Source organism: Heterodontus francisci, chromosome 3 (assembly GCF_036365525.1).
Source record: "Heterodontus francisci isolate sHetFra1 chromosome 3, sHetFra1.hap1, whole genome shotgun sequence".
Lineage (NCBI taxonomy): Eukaryota > Metazoa > Chordata > Chondrichthyes > Heterodontiformes > Heterodontidae > Heterodontus > Heterodontus francisci.
This window is the reverse complement of record NC_090373.1, coordinates 105195139-105217304: the sequence shown is the minus strand read 5'-3', so window position 1 is coordinate 105217304 and position 22166 is coordinate 105195139. Positions and strand designations below refer to the sequence as shown.

At 44.6% G+C, this 22166-nt stretch overlaps 1 protein-coding gene across 1 annotated transcript in view; it reads left to right on the top strand.

Moving 5' to 3' along the window:
* nkain2 (sodium/potassium transporting ATPase interacting 2) overlaps nt 1-22166 on the top strand; it is an 804285-nt gene that overhangs the window by 759368 nt on the left and 22751 nt on the right. Inside the window, exons 5-6 of the mRNA XM_068018278.1 lie at nt 4252-4312; nt 17714-17795. Of these exons, the coding sequence (XP_067874379.1) occupies nt 4252-4312; nt 17714-17795 (143 nt within the window). The remainder of the gene's footprint in view (nt 1-4251; nt 4313-17713; nt 17796-22166) is intronic.

Sequence of the window (22166 nt, the reverse complement as noted above, 5' to 3'; positions counted from 1 at the left end):
GCGAAGCGACTTAGCAGCTGGCAGGAAAAAAGACAGAGGCGCAAGGGAAGAGCCAACTGTGCAACAGCCCCGACAATCAAATTTTTCTGCAGCACCTGTGGAAGAGCCTGTCACTCTAGAATTGGCCATTATAGCCACTCCAGGCACTGTTCCACACACCACTGACCACCTCCAGGCGCTTACCCATTGTCTCTCGAGATAAGGAGGCCAAAGCTACTCGCTAGCACGTGGCACTGGGAGTAATCCCGAGATTACAACCCGAGAGGTCCTGCTTTTTAGTCTACTGCCTAACTCCCTGAATTCTTGACGCAAGACCTGATCCCTCTTTCTACCTATGTCATTGGTACCAACATGTACCATGACCTCTGCCTTATCACCCTCCCCCTTCAGGATGTCCTGCAGCCGTTCAGTGATTTTTGGTAATTTTTTTCTGTCACTCCTTATTCCTTCCTTTCTTCAGCCTTGTTAAAGGCGACCAATTAGTTCAGGTGCTTTTTGAGCTTTTCCAGCGGTTTTTAGATTTTTTCAATCTTGTCTGACAATTCCCTCTAATTGTCAAATACACAATCTTATGCTTTCACTGCTATTGTCCTTGATGCTCTGGTCATATAAATACCGTGGCTACAAGAGCAGGTTCGAGGCGAGGAATCCTGCGGTGAGTAACTCACTTCCTGACTCCCCAAAGCCTGTCCACCATCTGCAAGGCACAAGTCAGGAGTGTGATGGAATACTCTCCACTTGCCTGGATGGGTGCAGCTCCAACAACACTCAAGAAGCTCGACACCATCCAGGACAAAGCAGCCCGCTTGATTGGCACCCCATCCACAAACATTCACTCCCTCCACCACCGACACACAGTGGCAGCAGTGTGTACCATCTATAAGATGCACTGCAGCAACGCACCAAGGCTCCTTCGACAGCACCTTCCAAACCTGCGACCTCTACCACCTCGAAGGACAAGAGCAGCAGATGCATGGGAACATCACCACCTGCAAGTTCCCCTCCAAGTCACACACCATCCTGACTTGGAACTATATCGCAGTTCCTTCACTGTCACTGGGTCAAAATCCTGGAACTCCATTCCTAACAGCACTGTGGGTGTACCTACCCCAAATGGACTGCGGCGGTTCAAGAAGGCAGCTCACCACCACCTTCTCAAGGGCAATTCGGGATGGGCAATTGATGCCGGCCTGGCCTGTGATGCCCACAGTCCATGAATGAATAAAAAAAACAAAAAAGAAATTGTGTTCCCTGTGTGTATCCATAACTACACTTAAAGCAGTAACAAGAAGCTGACCTTGTAATATTACACACATATCAAGTCAGGATGGTGAGTGACTTGGACGGGAACTTGTAGGTGGTGATGTTCCCCTGCATCTGGGCAGCACAGTGGCGCAGTGGTTAGCATCGCAGCCTCACAGCTCCAGTGACCCGGGGTCCGTCCTGGGTACTGCCTGTGCGGAGTTTGCAAGTTCTCCCTGTGACCGTGTGGGTTTCCACGGGGTGCTCTGGTTTCCTCCCACAGCCAAAGACTTGCAGGTTGATAGGTAGATTGGCCATTGTAATTTGCCCCTAGTGTAGGTAGGTGGTAGGAGAATGGTGTGGATATAATAGGGAATATGGGATTAATGTAGGATTAGTATAAATGGGTGGTTGGTGGTCAGCAGTCTCGAAAGGCCTGTTTCAGTGCTGTATCTCTTTATGACTCTATATAATGCACTTCCATTTAAATCTGTCAAAAATATGCTTCTAACCATTCAGGTCTACACTGCACCCTTGTGGGGAAATTTAGGCTTAATAAATGATGCCTGCATACTTTGATGATTTATTGTCACTTTTTTGTTATTTGCTTATGCTTACATCGCTTTGATTGATTATGAGTCTATTGTCATAGCTTTTCTTCAATGACAAATGACTTATGGGTAGGTTGAACATAATGCAGAGAGATGTCCAAGCTTTTTGTTTTTGTGAATGACTTAGGTGTGTATTGTGGAACATCGGGAAATGTCTACAAAGATTAAATTAATGTTCCCATTAATTTGCACAAATCTCAAACTACTGATACAAACAGATTTCTGTGTACTCAGTTAGGATTTATCCCCCAATAAGGAAACAGCACTATGAACAGTCTTTTCCAACCCAACAGTCCACAGTATGAAATAGGAGAAACTGGTGAATTGAAATGAACATGCTTGGGACTGTGTTCCCTGGATTCCAAGGTCTGGACTGCCAGCTCTTCAGCTGTAATTTGGACACTCCTGGTATGAAAGATCTTCAAAGGAGGATTGATTTCTGTATTTTAACATATCTAAGTGTAATCAACCGTTGGTGAAGTGTGTTGATTTGTCATTGGGCCATGGAACAGTAGGATGCATATTATCTTCCAAATCATCCATTCAGTGACTGCAACAAATGAAGTTCAAATGGAGGGAGTGCAAACTGGAGAACACCTCAACCTGGACAGTTTTCACAAACTATGTACCAGCAGATGGTTACAGAATGTAGCTTCCCATTTGTGATTCTTCATTTAGTGAGTTTATCATTTCACCTGGGTAATGTTGCAAGAAGTGTTATAGTGAAGCCCTGTGAGAGAGGAAGGGAGGATGAGAAGTCAAACAGAAAGTTTGACTCTGTCTCTGTTAAGGCTTCAAGTGACACAGTCGAAGGCTTGGGTACGTTACCTGTCTGCTTATCTGGACTTATTTTTATTGCCTATAAACTTGTTATGTTCTTACTTTAAAATGAGCATTCCTTTGCTGACTTCCAATCAAAGCAAGCTTCTTTGGTCAGGGCAATATGCTGAACGGTAAAAAGGCAAATGGTATGTTGGCCTTCATAGCGAGAGGATTCAAGTACAGGAGCAGGGATGTCTTGCTGCAATTATACAGGGCCTTGGTGAGGCCACACCTGGAATATTGTGTACAGATTTGGTCTCCTTATCTGAGGAAGGATGTTCTTGCTATAGAGGGAGTGCAGCGAAGGTTTACCAGACTGATTCCTGGGATGGCGGGACTGACGTATGAGGAGAGATTGAGTCGGTTAGGATTATATTCGCTGGAGTTCAGAAGAGTGAGGGGGGGATCTCATAGAAACCTATAAAATTCTAACAGGGCTTGACAGGGTAGATGCAGGAAGGATGTTCCCGATGGTGGGGGAGTCCAGAACCGGGAGTCATAGTCTAAGGGTACGGGGTAAACCTTTCAGGGATGAGATGAGGAGAAATTTCTTCACCCAGAGAGTGGTGAGCCTGTGGAATTCGCTAACACAGAAAGCATTTGAAGCCAAAACATTGGATGTTTTCAAGAAGGAGTTAGATGTAGCTCTTGGGGCGAAAGGGATCAAAGGATATGGGGGGGAAAGCAGGAACAGGTTACTGAGTTGGATGATCAGCCATGATCATAATGAATGGCGGAGCAGGCTCGAAGAGCCGAATGGCCTACTCCTGCTCCTATTTTCTATGTTTCTATTACCTGCCAGGAGAACCACTTTAACGAGAGGGCGAGGGAATAGCTGTAGTATTTCTCCATCCCTATCTGATAACTCAAGCAAAATTTTTAAACTCAATGAGAAGCCTGAGTTTAAGATTTGAACTTGCATTCACGTCTCCTGACTGAGAGTTCAGTGTATCGGTATTGTATGTTCATTTTCTCTGGACCTCCATCCCCCACAAGGACGGTTTGAGGGCTCTCCGCTTCTTCCTTGAACAAAGGCCCAACCAATCCCCATCCACCACCACCCTCTTCCACCTGGCTGAACTTGATCTCACATTGAACAACTTCTCCTTCAACTCCACTCACTTCCTTCAAGTAAAAGGTGCTGCTATGGGTACCCGCATGGGTCCTAGTTATGCCTGTCTTTTTGTGGGATATGTCGAACATTCCTTGTTCCAGTCCTACTCAGGCCCCCTCCCCCAACTCTTTTTCTGGTACATTGATGACTGTATCGGTGCCTATCAACACCTCTTTTGTTATCTCTTGCCCCACCCCCGCTTTATTTGCTTAAAACCTATTGCATTTCTAATATTTGCCAGTTCTGATGAAGGGTCACTGACCTGAAACATTAACTCTGCTTCTCTCTCCACAAATGCTGCCAGATCTGCTGAGTATTTCCAGCATTTCTTGTTTTTATTTCAGATTTCCAGCATCTGTAGTATTTTGCTTTTATTATCAGTATTTTAACTACCTAACTATTCCCTTCATTTTTTTTTAGTTTTTACATTTGTAGGTGATGAATATGTTGTTTCTTTTCCAGCTTCTTGGGTTTGTCTATGCCTGCTACGTTATCAAAATTGTTGCTGAAGAAGAAGACAGCTGTAAGTACTTAAGATGTCAAAGATGCAGAAAATCAAAAACTCTAAATGTATGCATGTTAATGAGGCTAATGAACACTCCAGCATATTTTGTATTGAAATAAGGGATTAGAGCAAATTTTAAGTTGTCTATTTCAATACAAATAACACAAGAATCTTCATTGTTCATTAATAGCTTGATCAAATTAAATAGTGATGCAATTGTCGAGCTGTAGTATTGCAACTTATTATGGAAAAATGAGCTTTTGCCATACATTGAAATGTTCATTCTGTTGGCCAGTTGGAATACTTACTTGCAATCAACTGCATACTAATTTTAAATCATACCTAAGTTGAAACCCAAAGGTTTCGAACAGAAATGCATGCATATTGCACATTTTCTAATAATGCAATGGTATTTTGGTCTCAAGCATTTTGTGCTGAAGTAGAGTATGACAGTCTTCTTAAAGTCACCATAACAAATTTGTCACTTTCTCTCTGCCATTAAAAAAGCAATCATTCAAAGTATCATTATATTCAATTTATGTGAACAAATGTATTTTGGCAAGTGTTTTCAGGGACAGAATAGTGTTCCATATATTTCGTAGAGTGATAAAAAGTGATCTGCAAACAGAATCTGGGCAGAATTTAGCAAGGCCATTAGGATCAAGAATGGAGGCGTGGGGGGCCAAAGAATAACAACGGATGCACCTGCCTCGAAATATGAAGTCATGACATTGGTTCCGGATTTAGTCAGCGACAGGATGCAAGGCAGCCTCTCCACCCCAACGTGACAGGACTGCTATTTAAATTGTTGAATAGGTCATTGTAATATTGTAATGCATCACAATTCAAAGGGGGGGCTTGGAATTACATTTTGGCAGGCGGGCCTCACGTACCTTTGGATTCCCAGTCATTGAAAGGTGGCGGGGCCTCAGTGCAGTGATGGGAAGGCACCCACAATGATCACTGATCAGGGGAAATGGGGGTGTGGAAGCCATTGTCAGCCTGCAGTGTTGTGAACTCTGCACGAGTGGGCTTGGTCTTGAGTGAGAGGGTTGGGTGGGCTTAGTTTCCGGTGAGAGGGTCGGGTGGCCATACTACTGGGTACTGGGCTGGTTTTCAGCAAGGGTGGGAACTGAGAGCCATTCGCACAAAAGCTAAGTGGAGCAGCAAAGGCAAAGATGCCAAGGCAAGTTCATCTCTTCAAGGTCAGCGGTCTGGAGGGCTACTGATCAACTGGCATGGGTCTTATACACCCTGTCTTTTTGGACTCCTGTAGTGTGATGCAGTGCCTGCTATGGAGGGAGGTCCAGGAGGCAGCTGTGCCTGCCCGTGAAGCTCCATGAAGGGAGCGACAGCAGCTGGCCTTGATAAGAAGGGCCCAACTGTGCCAAAGGGTGTACCGGACTCCACTCAGCTACCTCTGAATGCCCAAGCAGCAGTGTCAGCAAAGACTGCAACTCTGCAAGGAGGCCATCACTGACTTAGGCGCCATGCTACAGGACAAGTTGCAACCTGTGGGATTCGGTGGTCACCCTATGCCAGTGGCCCTGAAGATCACCGTGGCGCTCAACCTTTATGCGTCTGGATCATTCCAAGTATCCACCTGGGACATGACTGTGGTCTCACAGGCAGCAGCCCACCGCTGTATCAAGGAGGTGACCAATGCCCTGTTCAAGAGGGCCTGTGGCTATGTGCACTACCAGACCAACCCTGACAGTCAGAGAGGGCCATTGGTTCGGGGTCATTGTTTGATACCCCCAGATGCAAGGTGTGATAGATTGCACGCATGTGGCCATCAAGGCTCCAATGGACCAGCCAGTGACCTTCATCAACAGGAAGGGCTTCCATTCGTCAACATTCAACTGGTCTGCGATCGCCAAAAGTGTTTCCTGCAGGTGTGTGCCTGCAGCCATGGCACTTACATACTTCCACAGTCCCAGGTGCCACAGCTTATCAGGCCTCCCACTCGCCTTCAGTGATGGATTCTCGGGGATAAGGGCTACCCACTGAAGACGTGGCTCTTGATGCCTGTGAGGAACTCACACACTGCAGCTGAGGAGAGGTACAAGACTCCACCTGAGCAACTATCAAGCAGGCCATTGGGCTGCCAAAGATGAGATTCCAGTGCCTCGATCAATCTGGTGGAGTCCTGCAGAATGCTCCACTGAGGGTATCATGTAATATGGTTTGTTATGCTCTACACAATCTAGCACTGAAATGGGGGGAGGCCTTGCATGAAGAAGACACGATTGATCACCAGTCCTCAACCAATGAGGAGGATGTACAGGAGGCTAATGAGCAGCCAGCACTTGATCTTGAACCCCTTGCAGCAGAGACCAGGCACATTGAATGACAGGCAATGGGGGGAAAGAGACAATCTCATACTTACCTGCTTCCAGCCACCATGTTGGCCTTTCAAAGTGAAATCAATAAAGACTCACCTCAATGGATTCAGTCTGTTACCTCTCTATCTGCATTCCCTGCCTATTGCCCAGCTTAACCATTCACTCTGACACATCTGAGGTGCTTACCAAAGGAGGACTGTGCCTACACTGGCAGGCCCATGAGGGGGCAAGAATGAAAGCAGGATCTCACAATTAAGCATGAAAGAGTACGCATTTTTCAACAGTGAATGTGAACTATAATAACGAACGAACTTTATAACACCATACAAATGGCAAATGTCAAAGACCCATGAAACCCCAAGTGTGTCTGGGTGCTTTTCTTAATACGTTTGAGTGTTTCTACGAGGTGTGACCCCGGCGATAGTGGCTGGGCTGGAAGCAGGCTGCTGATCAGACTGCCCTTTGGCTTGGAGTGACTTTAGTGGCCGTCCTCTGGATGCCGAAGACTTGGAAGGCCCCGGCTGCCTGAGGGTTTCCTGCACAGGTGCCAGACTCTCTTCAGACATCACGGCTGCTGGGCTCACTGGCGGAGGGGCTGAGGAGCTGCTGTCCAGACACAGAACGCCCTAAATGGAGTCCCCAATTGTGGAGATCAGCCTCTCCTCCTCCCTTTCAAGACTCACTTGAACCTCCCTGCTGACCAGAGAAGGACAAGGACCTGGAGAAGACTTCAAGCGCCTTGTCCTTCTCTCGCCTTGCCGCTGCTGCAAGGAGCTCATAGCCAAGTTGATGGTGTGCAGGTCTGCGCATATTTATGAGAGTCGCCAACCTCTCGATGGAAGAAGCCATGCGCTCACACGCCTGAGACGTGGCAGCACTCATGGCATGGATGGGCTCCTCCATTGTCCACTCATGGCTGCGCATGGTCCCTGGCAGCTCCGCCAGATGTTGCCTTACCTCTCTCTGCAACTCCAGCATTCCCTGTACTTTCGACATCAGAGGCATGTCATCAGTCTGGGGCTCAGCATGGGCCTGGCCACCCACAGTCCTCTGATGGGTCAGTGGCCTCGGCTGTCACAGCCTCAGCCAGCTGCTGAGGTACGTGTGTGGTCCTCTCATCTGCTTGTGACTCTGGTTCTACAGCCAGGTGCAAACCCCCGAGGTGAAAGTATCTGCCTGGGGGGAGGTGCAGGAGAGTCATGTGGCAATGCATCCTATGGCTGCTGCTCCTCTTCAGAGGTTGATGGCTGTCTCCATTCAGCTGGGGCCTCTTGCGGACGACGACCTTCATGAGAAGCCATCTGCGGGTTAGGCTGTGAAGATCTTGTCATTCCAACCATGCATGATGTGGATCTCCAGAAGTGAGGTGGATGTTGAATGAAGACAATCCTCACTCTCTCGTGCAGAGACTCCAGTCTCACCATCCGCTATTGAGCGACTGCCCTGGGCCCCTGCTAGCTCCAGTACCTCCTCCTCAGCCATGGACAGAGGCCAGATATTGACTATTCTTCAGCCAGTCCATGAGGTCTTGCTGGAATTATGGCCCCATTTCTGCTGCAAGTGGAAAGGAGGACATAGTAAAGCTTTGGAGAGTGAGCAAGGGAACAGTTCTGCTCGTGGCAGCCTCTCGTCCCCTGATGGAGTTTCCTACATGGCTCCTCCCTATGTCTGCTCTCAGGGGACATCATTGGGCTGAGCTGTGAAAGAAGATGGCCTGTCACCAAGATGTATCCATGCATCAGCCAGGGTGTGATGATGCCTACCCCCCTTTGCCATCGCCTTTGTAGTGACTCCCTCCCCATGTCCCGCTGCCTCCCGCGTAGTCACAAGCAAGCCCCAAAAAGGAAAGAGGTATGAAGCACTCACCTTGGCAGAACCAAGTAGGTCATTAACTCTTTTCCTGCACTGGATCCAATTGTTTTGGGTGACCCCCACAGCTGCTGACCTCCTCTGGGATCGCCATCCAGGCTGGCTTGGTCAGGCAAGAGGACCTCTTCTTGACATCCCTTGGAAAGAGGATCTCCTGCCTTTCCCTTGAAGCATGGAATAGAATCTCCAGGGATCCATTGCGGAACTGTGGGGCCACCTAGTGTCATCGGCTTGACAGGGTCCTTCTTGGCTTCCGGAGAGCTCCTGACATTTTGAAGCCTTGGTCAGCAGCACAGCAGCACAGGGACTCCAGGCAGGTGGTCAGTAACACAGCAACAGCAAAGGCAAAGTAGTAGCAAAGACAATCATTGAATCAGCAGTTTAAGCAGGGCTGGAAGCACTTTAAATTTGGTGCCAACACCTGCGTTTGTCTCCGCAATGATGCCATCACCATCAAATGGAACGGGCCCCTCGCCTGCTGCAAATGGGCCAGCTGCTCTGTGACTGTGGTCAGCCAGCTGCACACATGACAAGCAGCAACGGCACATTTCCAGGTCTTCCACCGGCACCTGCGACGCGCTCACTAAATTCAGCCCAGAATGTGTAACTCAGCAAATGGGCAATATAACATAATGATATAACCTAAAATACTTGGATACAATGTTTACCAATGACATTACATGGCTGGCTTCAGACCTTAGATTAGAACTGAAAAAATTCTAGGTGTATTTAATTTGATAACAAGACTAAAGTGTGGCAATAAAATTGCATGGGACATAGGAATTCAAGTAAAAGGATTATTACAAGGAATTTCCTCAGGGTGTCGCCCGATCTGCTGCCAGACCTGAGCAGAAATACAAAATGAACAAACTGAGTTACAGCTGCAGAGGGGGAAAAGACTGGAGGAAATTCCCAGCTTAAAATTGGGGGAAATTTGCTTAGGTGCAGTATCACCACCGGAAGTGGGTTGCAGCAGGACTTTCAGACTTGGCAACAAGGACTATGTCATGTCTACATGGCTCATGACATCATTTTGATCACTTTCATAGTCTCCTAAATTACACTTCAAAAGTACTTCATTAGCTGTAAAGTGCTTTATGACATCGGGCTGGATTTTGCAGCCCCCCAGATGTCGGGGGTCGTGGCGGGGTGGGGGGAGGGGTCGGAAAATGCCTCAGGGAGAGGCCCGCCACGGGCCTCAATGCAGGGAAGGCCCTGCCTGATAATACCGGCAGCAGTGGGAGCCAAATCTATAAATGTTAATTTATTAAAATAAATGAATTAATTACTTACCTACTCTCGCCATCCCCATTCCGCAGCGATATTGCTGGCGGTGGCCATTTAAATGAGCCGCTGCGCTGAATATTGCGGCGACTCTGTGACGTGTGGTGCGTAGGGGCGAACAGCCATTTTTGAAGCTCACCACCAAGATCGGCGGCGCACTTATAAAATCCAGCCCATCCAGTGGTCATGAAAAGCAGTATATAGGCTGGATTTTAAGTGCCTGCCACCGGGAATGGTGGTGGGCAAATAAAATGGTGACCTGCATATACGGGCCACGCGCCGCCATGCCGCCACGACCTCCTACATGGCGACTCATTTAAATACCCCGGTCAGCCGCCACCCCCCCCCACCAATCACGTGGAGGGGGCGGGCTCTCGGCGGCGGCAGTGGCATCGCTGACTGTACGCAGGTGCTGGCGCCATTTTTAAAGCGCAGCATGTCCTGCCAGCTAATTTAAAATTTTAAAGGGAACCACCACCATCCCCCACCCTGATCAAATCAAAACACTAACCATACAAGTATGACCTTCCCCCCCACCAAACTAAACACAGTTCACCCCTTCCCACCATCCCCTAGACGAATGATGAGAGTTTGACCCCATTCTTCACCCTGCACTAAAAATCTCACATTCCCTCCTTCCCCTCCTTTCCCAGACAGGAAAGTGAAGGTGCAGGAGGGCCGGCCGCCACACTGAAGATCGTGGCCAGACCATAGGATCGCTGACAAGTTTATTTAAATGTATGCATTGTACTCATTTCAATATGGTAAGCCGGGTCTCATTGCCCAGCAGCGTGGGGGGGGGGGGGGGGGGGGGCGGGGCGGCGGCTGCCATGGAGACTCGACCCTCCAGCACCCACTGCCACAGAGCCCAATGTTGGGAGCCCTGTAAAATCCAGCCCTATAAGTGCATGTCTTTCTTTTTCCTGCTGAACAACGTTACAACAATAGCCATGGGGGTATCCATGCCATCATTGAGCAGGGCTTAGGAACTTAAGAATTTCACCCTGTGCAGAAACCTCTAGCTCACTATTATTCACACCCATTGAGCTGGTGATTGCTGAAGTCTGAATGGGTGATGCAGGCTGGTGCAACTTGCCTTCTTCTGAAGAACTTGATTTCGCAGAGGGACCTGGAAGTCGAAGACAGGGTGGCTCAACAGCAAGTACTGGTTAGATTTGGGAACCTCATATATGTGGAAGTGGCGAGGCATCAACAATTTGAACAGCTACCTGAAGGCAATGCACATCAAGGACAAAGAAGAGTTGAGGGCAAATAACTGACCCTGAAACAAAAACAGAGAATGCTGGAAATACTTAGCAGGACAGGCAGTATCTGTGGAGAGAAAGACATGTTTCAGGTCATCCCACAACCTTTTATTCTTTGTCTTTATTTTCACTGCCATCTGTAAAAACAAGGCACTGCTTAAAATAACGTGTACAAGAGCTCTAGAAGCAGAATTATTTGAATGTGGTAAGATAATTTTAATCGATGTGTGCTGCTAATTCACAGGGGTTTGAAATTACACTGTAGATAAGAGCTGTTCATTGCTTAATACATTGATCTGAAATCCCTCTCTCTGCTATAGGAACCTAAACAAGTGTTAACCCATTTTAAATAAATGGGTGACAACCTCTGCTAAAATAATGGAGGAATTTCAGAGGCACACATTAAATGCTTGTATTACCACAGCGTCATGTCAGTGCCAGGGCTTTTATTCGGCTTTACACCATGGTTGTGTACTCTGACATGGTATAATACCATCATTTTGTGAGACTAGTGCAGAGCTGAAGAACATAGAAACTGCTGATAGGAAGAATTTTTTTTTCCCACAGAGTGGTAAATATGTAAAACAGACTCGCAGTAAAAATAATTAATTATATTTCAATAAACTTCTTCAAAAAAAAATGAACAACTGGTCAAAACTCTGGTTGGAATCAGGATTGAAGGAGGTAGGGATAAATATAAACTGAAATGATCAAATAATCCATAGGACATGATGGTTCCTGTGCTTTTGGGCCAGAAGGGGAATGTTGTGTACGGAGGGGAGCCTACCAAGGTTAAATAATGAAAATTTGGGGATGAAAGAACATTTTAGTTTATTACATTAGAGCCATTCTGCTGAAAGGTCACAGACCCGAAACATTAACTCTGTCTTTCTCTCCACAGATGCTGCCTGACCTGCTCAGTATTTCCAGTATTTTCTGTATTTGTTTCAGATTTCCAGCAACTGCAATATTTCACTTTTGTATTAGTATTTAAACCACAGACCCTGTTGTTATACTATTCCCACCTCTACATACCCAAAGCTGAGAGGGAGGCCTGCTCCATAAAGCTTAGGACATGTGTGTGAGCGGATCCTACGCAGCTTCTTTCCTCCTCCCTGGCATCATGTACCACCATGTCCTGCAGAAAGAAAGGGAACTTATTAGTGAATAGCATCCCTGTGAGACTTGAGATTTGTTGTGAGGCGTACTGATTTATGTAATGAACAAACAATGGGCAGAATGGAAAGGTATTATAGGGCAGGAATGTGACATGAGGGTGATATATGATGGTAAGGACAAGCAAAGAGTGCAAAGCGTTCCCATTGCAAACATGTTACAGCAGATTGTTGCATCTGTTTGCTGTGAAGGCAACAGCAGCTGCAGATAGTTCAGCCATAAGTCAGAGGAGGGAAGGCTCAGTTCCTAATGTTGATTAGAGTATAAGCAGATACAGAGGGGAATGAGAGTGCTCAGGGTAATATGGAGGATAAGTGATCTGGCAAGATGTGATGCAGAGCTGGAGTCATGACAAAAATAATTCCTAACTTTGTTGAACGTGTAAGATTGTTATATTTCTTGCGGCATTGGAGCCATGTCCTGGTGGTGAGGCTGATGCACTGACTAGCTCCAAGATGTTCTTTAGGTCCTGTCTTAAATGAGACTTTCATTGAGGGGAGCAGGAGGTCATTGTGTGGTCCTCACTTTCTGCATTAAAATTTCCAGCGCTGTACCTGAGAATCATGGTTTCCTTTCTTAGGACTTGCTGACGTTTAATGTGACCTCACAGTTTTGCAGCGCTAACCTGACATCCTTGCTTTAAGAGAAACTGCCTCTCTTTTTATGACACTGGACCCACCTGAAATCCCAAACCCCTCATTGACAATCTGCCTGTAAATGTTGGAAAACTCACGGGCAGCTTACCTGCAATAGGATAATGAAGCACAGCCACCAAGAGGACTGGAACCTCTCACAATTTCTCATGGTTAAGCAACAAGGTTGCCCCACCCATCGGCACAAATCCACTTATCCAAATAACCCCAGACTCTCCATGAACTGTAAGAGATCAACTAGTAAATAAAATTGACATTTAACTTTATTAAAGTTATAATATTTTCTTATCCCAGTTTTGTAATTCTCAGGAAAGCACGATGCAAAATCTCAGCCCTATTCTCATTTCGTACAAACTGAGTTTCTTAATTCATATTCTGCTCTGAATCCCTGTAGTGCGTACATCACTCTGCCCACAACCACTAATTCTAAGTGCAACATAGAACACTAGTATAAATGATATGTATAACACTCTTGGTTGAGTGAAAACAAAGCAGGATATTCAATCAGTGTGGGTGTCTCAGAACATATTTACCCCGAGTTTTATTAAGGTGAAGCACTATGGGGTGAATTTCTGTGGGGGTAACTCCATTTCGCTTGCTGTTACTATAGCAGAACTGCTACAGAAACCCCAAAACATGGTGTAATCACTGTTTAATGCCATTTTTCTGAGCTTTTGCTGCTCTTCCCTCAAAATTACAGCAGACAATTGGGAAATTCACTCGCCCTATATCTTTTATTGTTGAATCCTATCCAGCTTGAATTAGATTTTCACAGTAATTTTTGGACAAGTAACAACCAGTATTCTGCAGAAGTATGTACTTTATCCAAATAGACTACTATACATCAATGATGGCATTGTGCAAGTAATTACAATTAATTGGAAGATAAATCTCTGTCAATGCAAGATTTCACTAAATCATTCCCCAAGAACATGAAGTAGGATGTTCCTATCAAAATATACCACATGCAGTTGGGAATCTGCGCCCATTATCACAAGAAAATTAGGTTTGGTTTAAAGAGGGAATTTAGACCGAGCTTTGAGAAATTGAAGGTGGAGAAAAGCCGGGTTGATGATAAAATTCACATGGCAGTGATAGATTTACATTTTCTTTGTTTGTACAATTAATTACTAATGTTTTAAACTGAGTGCCTCAGCTTGTACATCGAACAAGATTGACATGGAAGGAAAATTGGTTATGGATTGCTGCTTTCAAAAATAATGAAAGTGCTGCAGAAAGTGTTCTCAAGAGGCCAGGGCATAGTCGTACGCAAAAACTTAATTGGGCAGAGGTGTTTTGATGGTTTTGTACATGTTAATTTTATTTCGTGTAAGGCTTGTCATTTTTGGTTTTAGGACAGCTAAACAATACAGTTTAACACTTTCATCAATGTGAATCCTTTTTTGTAAGGGAAATCGTAACGTACTCAGTATATGCCATTCAAAAGCTTCACAAGAATAATATTTGCATGAATGAAGGGAGCTTAATTAAAACCAACATATTTATTAATTCACTAAAAGCACACTGAAATAATTTTCACATTTTATTTAAGTTCAATTTAATTTTTGCAAAATATTTTAACAATTTTTGATCACTTTCAGTCCTAACTTTCCCCCTTGAGGATTTTCCTGCAAAGGAATCAGATCAGGCATAATTAAGGTTGATTTTTGCCTACGTACCAATTTAGGTCATTCCGTTGGCCACCATACTCAACATAATTACAATTTAAATTATCTTCAAATAGAAATAAGCCGTATTTAAATCTGTGCAGGGTAGGAACACCCGCAATGTATGAAAAGTTTGTAATTTCTCGTTAATGATTTTTAGAAAAATACTTTATACTCCAATAAAATGAAAATGGTATCATGACTATTTTAATGGTCAATCTGTTGACAGTAAATAAATCAATCTTTTTATATTATGCTAGCCACACAACAGAAAGCTTTTCCATGACCTTGCTTTTTATGCATAATTTTTTATGCTTGAAACAATATTGTAAGCTACTCGTAACATATATTTCCCCTTAATTTTGACAATCGGCAGTCTCCTTTGTTAAAAATGGTGCAGCAACAGAAAACCAAAAACAAATTAGACAAAGTGCCAGTTTTTACCTGAGAAACATTTACTCTCTCATTTTGGAAAATTGTGTTTCTGCTGTTCAGAAAAAATGTTTCAATGCATTTTCAGTAAATATTATTTGTCGGCTAAAGCTAAAAAGTAAAGTTACTTGTGCGCTTTTTTTCAAAATATTGGATCATTATTGGTGAGATGTTTCATGTTGAGTCTGAGGATCTGCCGCTTTATAAAACAGTCTCACAAAGAGAAAAATCCTTTCAGGACATAGAAAATAGAATCATAGAGAGTTTACTGCACAGAAAGAGGCCACTTGGCCCATCGTGTCCGTGTCAGCCGAAAAAAAGAGCCACCCAACCTAATCCCACTTTCCAGCATTTGGTCCGTAGCCCTGCAGGTTACGGCACTTCAGTTGCACATCCAGGGACCTTTTAAATGAGATGAGGTTTTCTGCCTCCACCACCCTTTCAGGCAGTAAGTTCCAGACCCCCACCACCCTTTGTGTGAAAACATTTTCCTCATCTCCCCTCTAATCCTTCTACCTATCGCTTTAAATCTATGCCCCCTTAGTCACTGACCCCTCTGCTAAGGTAAATCGGCCCTTTCCCATCCACACTATCCAGGCCCCTCACATCTCAATCAAATCACCCCTCAGCCTCCTCTGTTCCAAGGAGAACAACCCCAGCCTATCCAGTCTTTTCTCATTGCTGCATTTTTCCAGTCTTGGCAACATCCTCATAAATCTCATCTGTACCCTCTATAGTGCAATTATATCCTTTTGTTAATGAGGTGAACAGAGTTGCACGCAGTGCTCAATTGATCTAGCTAATGTTTTCTGTAGTTCCAGCATCTTATACTCCCTACTCTTATATGCTATGCCTCAGCTAATAAAGGAAAGGATTCCATGTGCCTTCTTAGCCACCTTACTGATCTGTCCTGCTACCCTCAGGGATCTGTGGACATACACTCCAAGGTCCCTCACTTCCTCTACACCTCTCAGTATCCTCCTATTTATTATGTATTCCTTTGCCTTGTTTGACCTTCCCAGTCCTACAGAACAGAGCATTAACAAGGGTTCCACTCAGGTAAAAGGTCAGGCAGATAAACTAAATAGAAAAAAATGAATACCTTTTTTAATAGCTCCCAGCCTATTCTCATTGATTGGAGTTTGTGATATGTTTTAGCTGATTGTTGGTTGGACCCTGTTACATCCCAATAACAACAAGCATTTCTATGTTGTTATGAAAGTCTTTCTGTTTTTTGTTGAAATTTTTTACAGGAATTTATAGTTAAGCTGAATAAATGTTTTTTTAATCAAGAGGGCACTGAAAGAACTAATTTGGCAACAGTGTTGCTGGTTGTCACATGACTCAGTTTGGAGATAGGTAGAAACCCTGGTAACAGGGGCAGAGAAGTCACAAGTATTCCTTTGACTGGACAAACCCAGTAGCAGCAGAGCTGGGAGGGGCAGAAAACTGACAAGCTTTCTGGTTGTGGGTCAGTGTGGTTTTATCTTCTGGAGTGAGATAAAGTCAAGTCTGCTGCTGAAGTGTGTGTGAATGCGTTTTACCTTCTGGAATGAGATAAAGTCAAGTTTGCTGCAGAAGAAGGAGCGAATTCCAAGGAAGAACAGAAGACTACAACCCAGCTCGCTTTCCAGCAATTCCCTAAAAGAGTCTGAGAAGTCTATTGTGTCAATTCATCTTACTTCCTGTGTTTGAGAAAGGCCTTCTAAATTACTTTTCAATGCCGCCTGAAAAGAACTGTTATGGAAGATTCTAGTGACCTGTCTGTGTGTGCTCAGAGGTTGGACTGTGTGCTAGTTTTGGTGCAGCGTTTCTCATCTGCTGTTTTCTTCAGGAGTGGGCAAGTGATCTACCAGCTCTGAATCGACCCCGGCGGCCCAGGACCCCTCACGCACCTGTGAGGAAGAGACATCCTCAGAGGATGCAGCATCCCATGACACTCCCACACCTTCCAACAGTGCAGAGACAGTCACCTCGGTGGGAATGCGATCGGCCATAGGGTCTGGGTCACAAGTTGGTGAGAGCATTGCACATGCGCCCGAGCAGCTGACTGAGGCTGGGACAGCTGAGGCCCCTGACAGTCAGAGGGCTGTGAGTGGCCAGGCCTATGCTGAGCCCCAGGCTAATGATGACCCTCCCTTGATGCCTGCAGAGCTGTGCCCCCGATAATACCATCCCCCTCCCACCTCTCTTGATGTCTGCAGAGTTGCGCCCCTAGTAATACCATCCCCCTCCCATCTCTGCATACGTCTGCAGAGTTGTGCTCCCATCTTGTCACACTAATCTTCACAGGCTCCGAGCACTGCAACTTCTGTCCCGCCGGCTTTTATCAGTCGGAAACAGGAAGGCAGCTGTGACACACCCGTTCAGCTGAATATTAGAAAGTGTTTCCAAAGTGGCAGCGGGATGCATAATGAGGCAAGGTAAATAGTGCTTTGGATATGTAGATTCGGCTCCCATCGCCGAGCGGCGGAGGGGGGCTGCCACGAGGCCTCTCCGCTGCCGGCAATATGGGGCGGGGCTTCCCGGTGTCGAGTAGAGCATACATACATATGGAACCTAATGTGTTTTCGGATGATATCACTGAAAGGCAGCATGTAGAGGAGATGAGAATCTCGCATTAATTCTATTACAGCTAGAACGGCTTTTTTTTTTAACACAAACAGGAATCTTTTAAATAATCATTGCATCCACTGGAATCTAATGACATTTCTGTTTTCCACAACAGTTGATTTCATAGGAGGATTTGACTCATATGGCTACCAGGGCCCACAGAAAACATCTCATTTACAGTTACAGCCCATGTACATGTAAGTAGATCTTTTAGTTGAACTTTCTTTGTAACTTAAAATTCCACCATGCTTTCTTAATTGTTTTATTTGAATTGACTATATGGCCGGGATTTTATAAGCATAGCTAAGGAGCAGACACCAGGGCTGATACCTGATTGCACTGCTGTCTCGCACCGGTAAGCCAATTAACTGCCACCAGGCAGAGGTGGATGGGGGGAGCAGTGGGACAACCATTCCAGGGTTGGAGACAAGCATTTAGACAGCGACCCCAGCAGCAGCTAATGCCGACAGATGTGCTGGTGCAATCTTTAAAGGGCTGCCTGCCAGCACCGGAACACAGCCATAGCCCTCCTTGAGTGAAGCCAGTGCTCCTGGAAGCCCTCCTTGAGTGAAACCAGCCTTCCCTGAAGATCCAGCCAGCAGTACCATCCTCCTGGAGGACCTACCTCCTGAGTGGATGATACCCATGGCAGGTGGACACTCCTGGCCTCAAGGGCCATTCTCCCAGATATTTTCTCCAACCACCCCACCCCACCCCCTCTCAGTCCCCTTTCAACGCACCAAAGTGCCAGCAGCCAGATGGCACTATGGACGCTCGACCCCAAAGCCCTGGACAATTTTTGTATATCTGAAAATTTCTTCATCATTCCCCCAGATTCAAGCCCAGATCATTGCCCCTCGTTGCTGCAAAATGCTATGGCCACTTTGCCCCAGCCTTCCTGTAAAGAAACCCTGCCTCACCTGATCTAAGTGTAGGGGCAGAATTAAAAAGAAAACTAGGAAAGCAAAGGGAGGGTATGAAAAGATATTGGCAAGTAAAATCAACAAAAAAAAACAAAGATTTTTTATAAATACATAAAAAGCAAGAAGAGAACTAAAGAAAGAATAGGGCCTATTAGAGACCATAAGGGTAACTTATGTGTCGAGGCGAAGGATGTTGGTATGGTTGTTAATTAATACTTTGTGTCTGTTTTCAAAAAAGAAAGGGGCAGTACAGTCATTGCTATCATGGATTAGGTGTGTGAAATATTGGATGAAATTAACGTAGTGAGAGAGTAAGTATTAAGAGTTTAACATCTTTGAAAGTGGATAAATCCCCAGGCCAGGACGAAATGTATCCTAGGCTGTTAAGAGAAGCAAGAGAAGAAATAACGGAGGATCTGACAATCATTTTTCAATTCTCTCTGGCTACAGGTGTGGTTCCAGAGGACTGGAGGACAGTTAAGCTTGTACCATTGTTTAAAAAGGGAGAAAGGGATAGACCAAGTAATTACAGGCCAGTCAGCCTAATGTCGGTGGTGGGAAAATTATTGGAAAAATTTCTGAGGGACAGGTAAATCTTCATTTAGAAAGGCACAGATTAATCAAAGATAGTCAGCACAGATTTGTTAAGGGAAGATCATGTGTGACTAACATGATTGAACTTTGAGGGGATAACAAGGAAGGTCGATGGGAGTAATGCATGTGATGTAGTCTATATGGATTTTAGCAAGGCTTTTGATAAGCTCCCACATGGCAGACTGGTCATGAAAGTAAAAGCCCATGGGATCCAAGGCTAAATGGCAATTTGGATCCAAAATTGACTCAGAGGCAGGAAATCAAGGGTTAATGGGTGTTTTTGTGACTGGAAGACTGTTTCCAGTGCATTTTGTGGTTATATATCAATGATTTGGGCTTGAATGTAGGGGTATGATTAAGAAGTTTGCAGATGGATCAAAAATTGGCTGTGTGGTTGATAATGAAGAAGAAAGCTGTAGACGACAGGAAAATATCAATGAACTAGTCAGGTGGGCGGAACAGTGGCAATTGGAGTTCAATCCAGAGAAGTGTGAGGGAATGCATTTGGGGAAGGCTAACTAGGCAAGCAAATACACAATAAATGGTAGGATGCTGAGAACTGTAGAGGAACAGAGGGATCAGAGGGAGGTTCACCATACTAAACCCTGGGATGGCGGGGTTGTCTTATGAGGTGCGATTGCAGAAACTGGGCCTATATCCTCTAGAGTTTCGAAGAATGAGAGGTGACTTCATTGAAACTTACAGGGCGTGACAGGATAGATGTGGCTAGGATGTTTCCTCTGGCTGGTGAGTCTAGAACCAGGGGACACAGTCTCAAAATAAGGAGCAGGCCATTTAAGACTGAGATGGGGATTTATTTTACTCAGAGGGTGGTGAATCTGTGGAATTCTCTACCACAAAGGGCTGTGAAAGCTCAATTACTGAGCATGTTCAAGACAGAAATTAATAGATTTACGGATGCTAATGACATCAAGGGATATGGGGATAGTGGGGAAAAACGGCATAGAGGTAGATGATCAGCATGATCTGTTTGAATGGCAGAGCAGGCCGAATGAGCTACTCCTGCTCCTATTTCCTATGATCACATGATCCTATGACCTTGGAGTATCCATAGATCCCTGAAGGAGGCTGGAAAAGTAAATAAGGCATATGGGATACTTGCCGAGACATAGAATATAACAGCTGTCAGGTTATGCTGCAACTGTATAAAACACTAATTAGGCGACAGCTGGAGTACTGGGCTGGATTTTCAAAAATGTCAGTCTGTCCGCGTCGACCGGACGTCACAGAACCGCCACGATATTCAGCGCGGCAGCTCATTTAAATGGCCGGGGCGGGCTGCCACCCCCACCAATGATGTGGAGGGGCTACGGACCAAGGGCGGGAAAGTGGGATTAAGCTGGATGGCTACTTGTCAGCTGGCACAGACACGAAACGCCAAATAGCCTCCTTCCATGTTGTAAATTTCTATGATTCTATGGTATTGGCATTTACAAGGTATGATCTTCAGAAAAGTAATTTATCCCTCTGTTCATAGAACAAGATAATATAAGTCTTGCAAGAAATATGCTAACAATTTACCATTGATTTCCCTTCAAACAGAGCACACTTTTTAGATCTTGCACAATTATGTATTTCTTATTGCTAACTCAGTGCTAGACAGTCTTGAAGTGTGAGGATAATCTATTAATCTTACAAAAGCATACCTTGAAACAATGGTTCCTTTGAAAATATTAATAATCTGTTACTGTTAAAGCCCCTTAAATAATGCTGCAGTGGTAAATTCAGTCATCTTACCACCAAAATGGGAATCCAGAAATTTACTCAAACCAGCATTTTAACTTTCGATCTAACTGTAACAACAGCAACTTGCATTCATATTGGCCCAGATTTTGTGGTCAGTGACCAACCTATGGCGTTCACTGCTGACCTAGAAGATAACTGCTCACAAAGATCTAGTAATTCCTGTAACATGGATTTCTGGCTTCCCGATATCAGTTTTAATCTGGTGCCAACTCAAGGAGATCTCCAGATGACCAGCAACAGTGATGTCATCAAGTAGGATAAGCAGCCAATCACATTGAAGTATTCTCACAGACAGCAAACCAAGAAGTTGAAAAACACTGATTTTATAGAGAGCTAAATAAGTGATTGTCAAATACACATGGGATTGAGATAGAAGATGAAATAGCATAAACAAAGCTTTTAAAAAATCATGCTGCAGAAATTTGACATTACACAAATATAAAATTAGTTTTCCAGGGCCAGAGAGGTTTGTCAGTAGTAAATTATGAACTTAGTATGGCATTAAAAACCCAATTACACATCATTCAACAAGGTGTAACTTTTTCAAGGGTTTTTATAGCAAGACTAAAACAACAACTTGTAAGTAGGAAGGAGATTAGTCAAAGTAAACATGGACCATTAACGGCCGAGACCAGTGAAATTATAATGGGGAGTAAGAAAATGGCAGAGACATTAAACAAATACTTTGTATTCACAGTAGAAGCACAAAATACATTCCAGAAATAATGGGGAGCTAAGGGTCTAGTGAGAATGAGGAACTTAAAGAAATCAGTATAAGTAAAGAAATACTACTGGAGAAATTATTGGGACTAAGTGGCGACAAATCCCTTGGACTCAACAACCTACATCCTAGCGTTTTAAAAGAGGTAGCTGCAGAGATAGTGGATGCATTGGTGTGATCTTCCCGAATTCCTTAGATTCTAGAACAGTTCCCAAGAATTGGAAGTTAGCAGATATAACCCCACTATTTAAGAAAAGAAGCAGAGAGGGAACTATAAACCAGTTAGCCTAACGTGAGTAGTAGAAAAATTGTTAGAATCTATTATTCAGAACATGATAACAGGGCTCTTAGAAAATCATGATATGATTAAGCAGAGTCAACATGGATTTATGAAAGGGAAATTGTGTTTGAAAAATCTGATAGATGTTTTTGAAGATGTAATGAATAAGATGGATAAGGGGGGAACCGGTGGATGTATTGTATTTTGATTTTCAAAAAGCATTCAATAAAGTGCCACACAAGAGGTTATTACACAAAATTAGGACACATGGGATTGGGGGTAA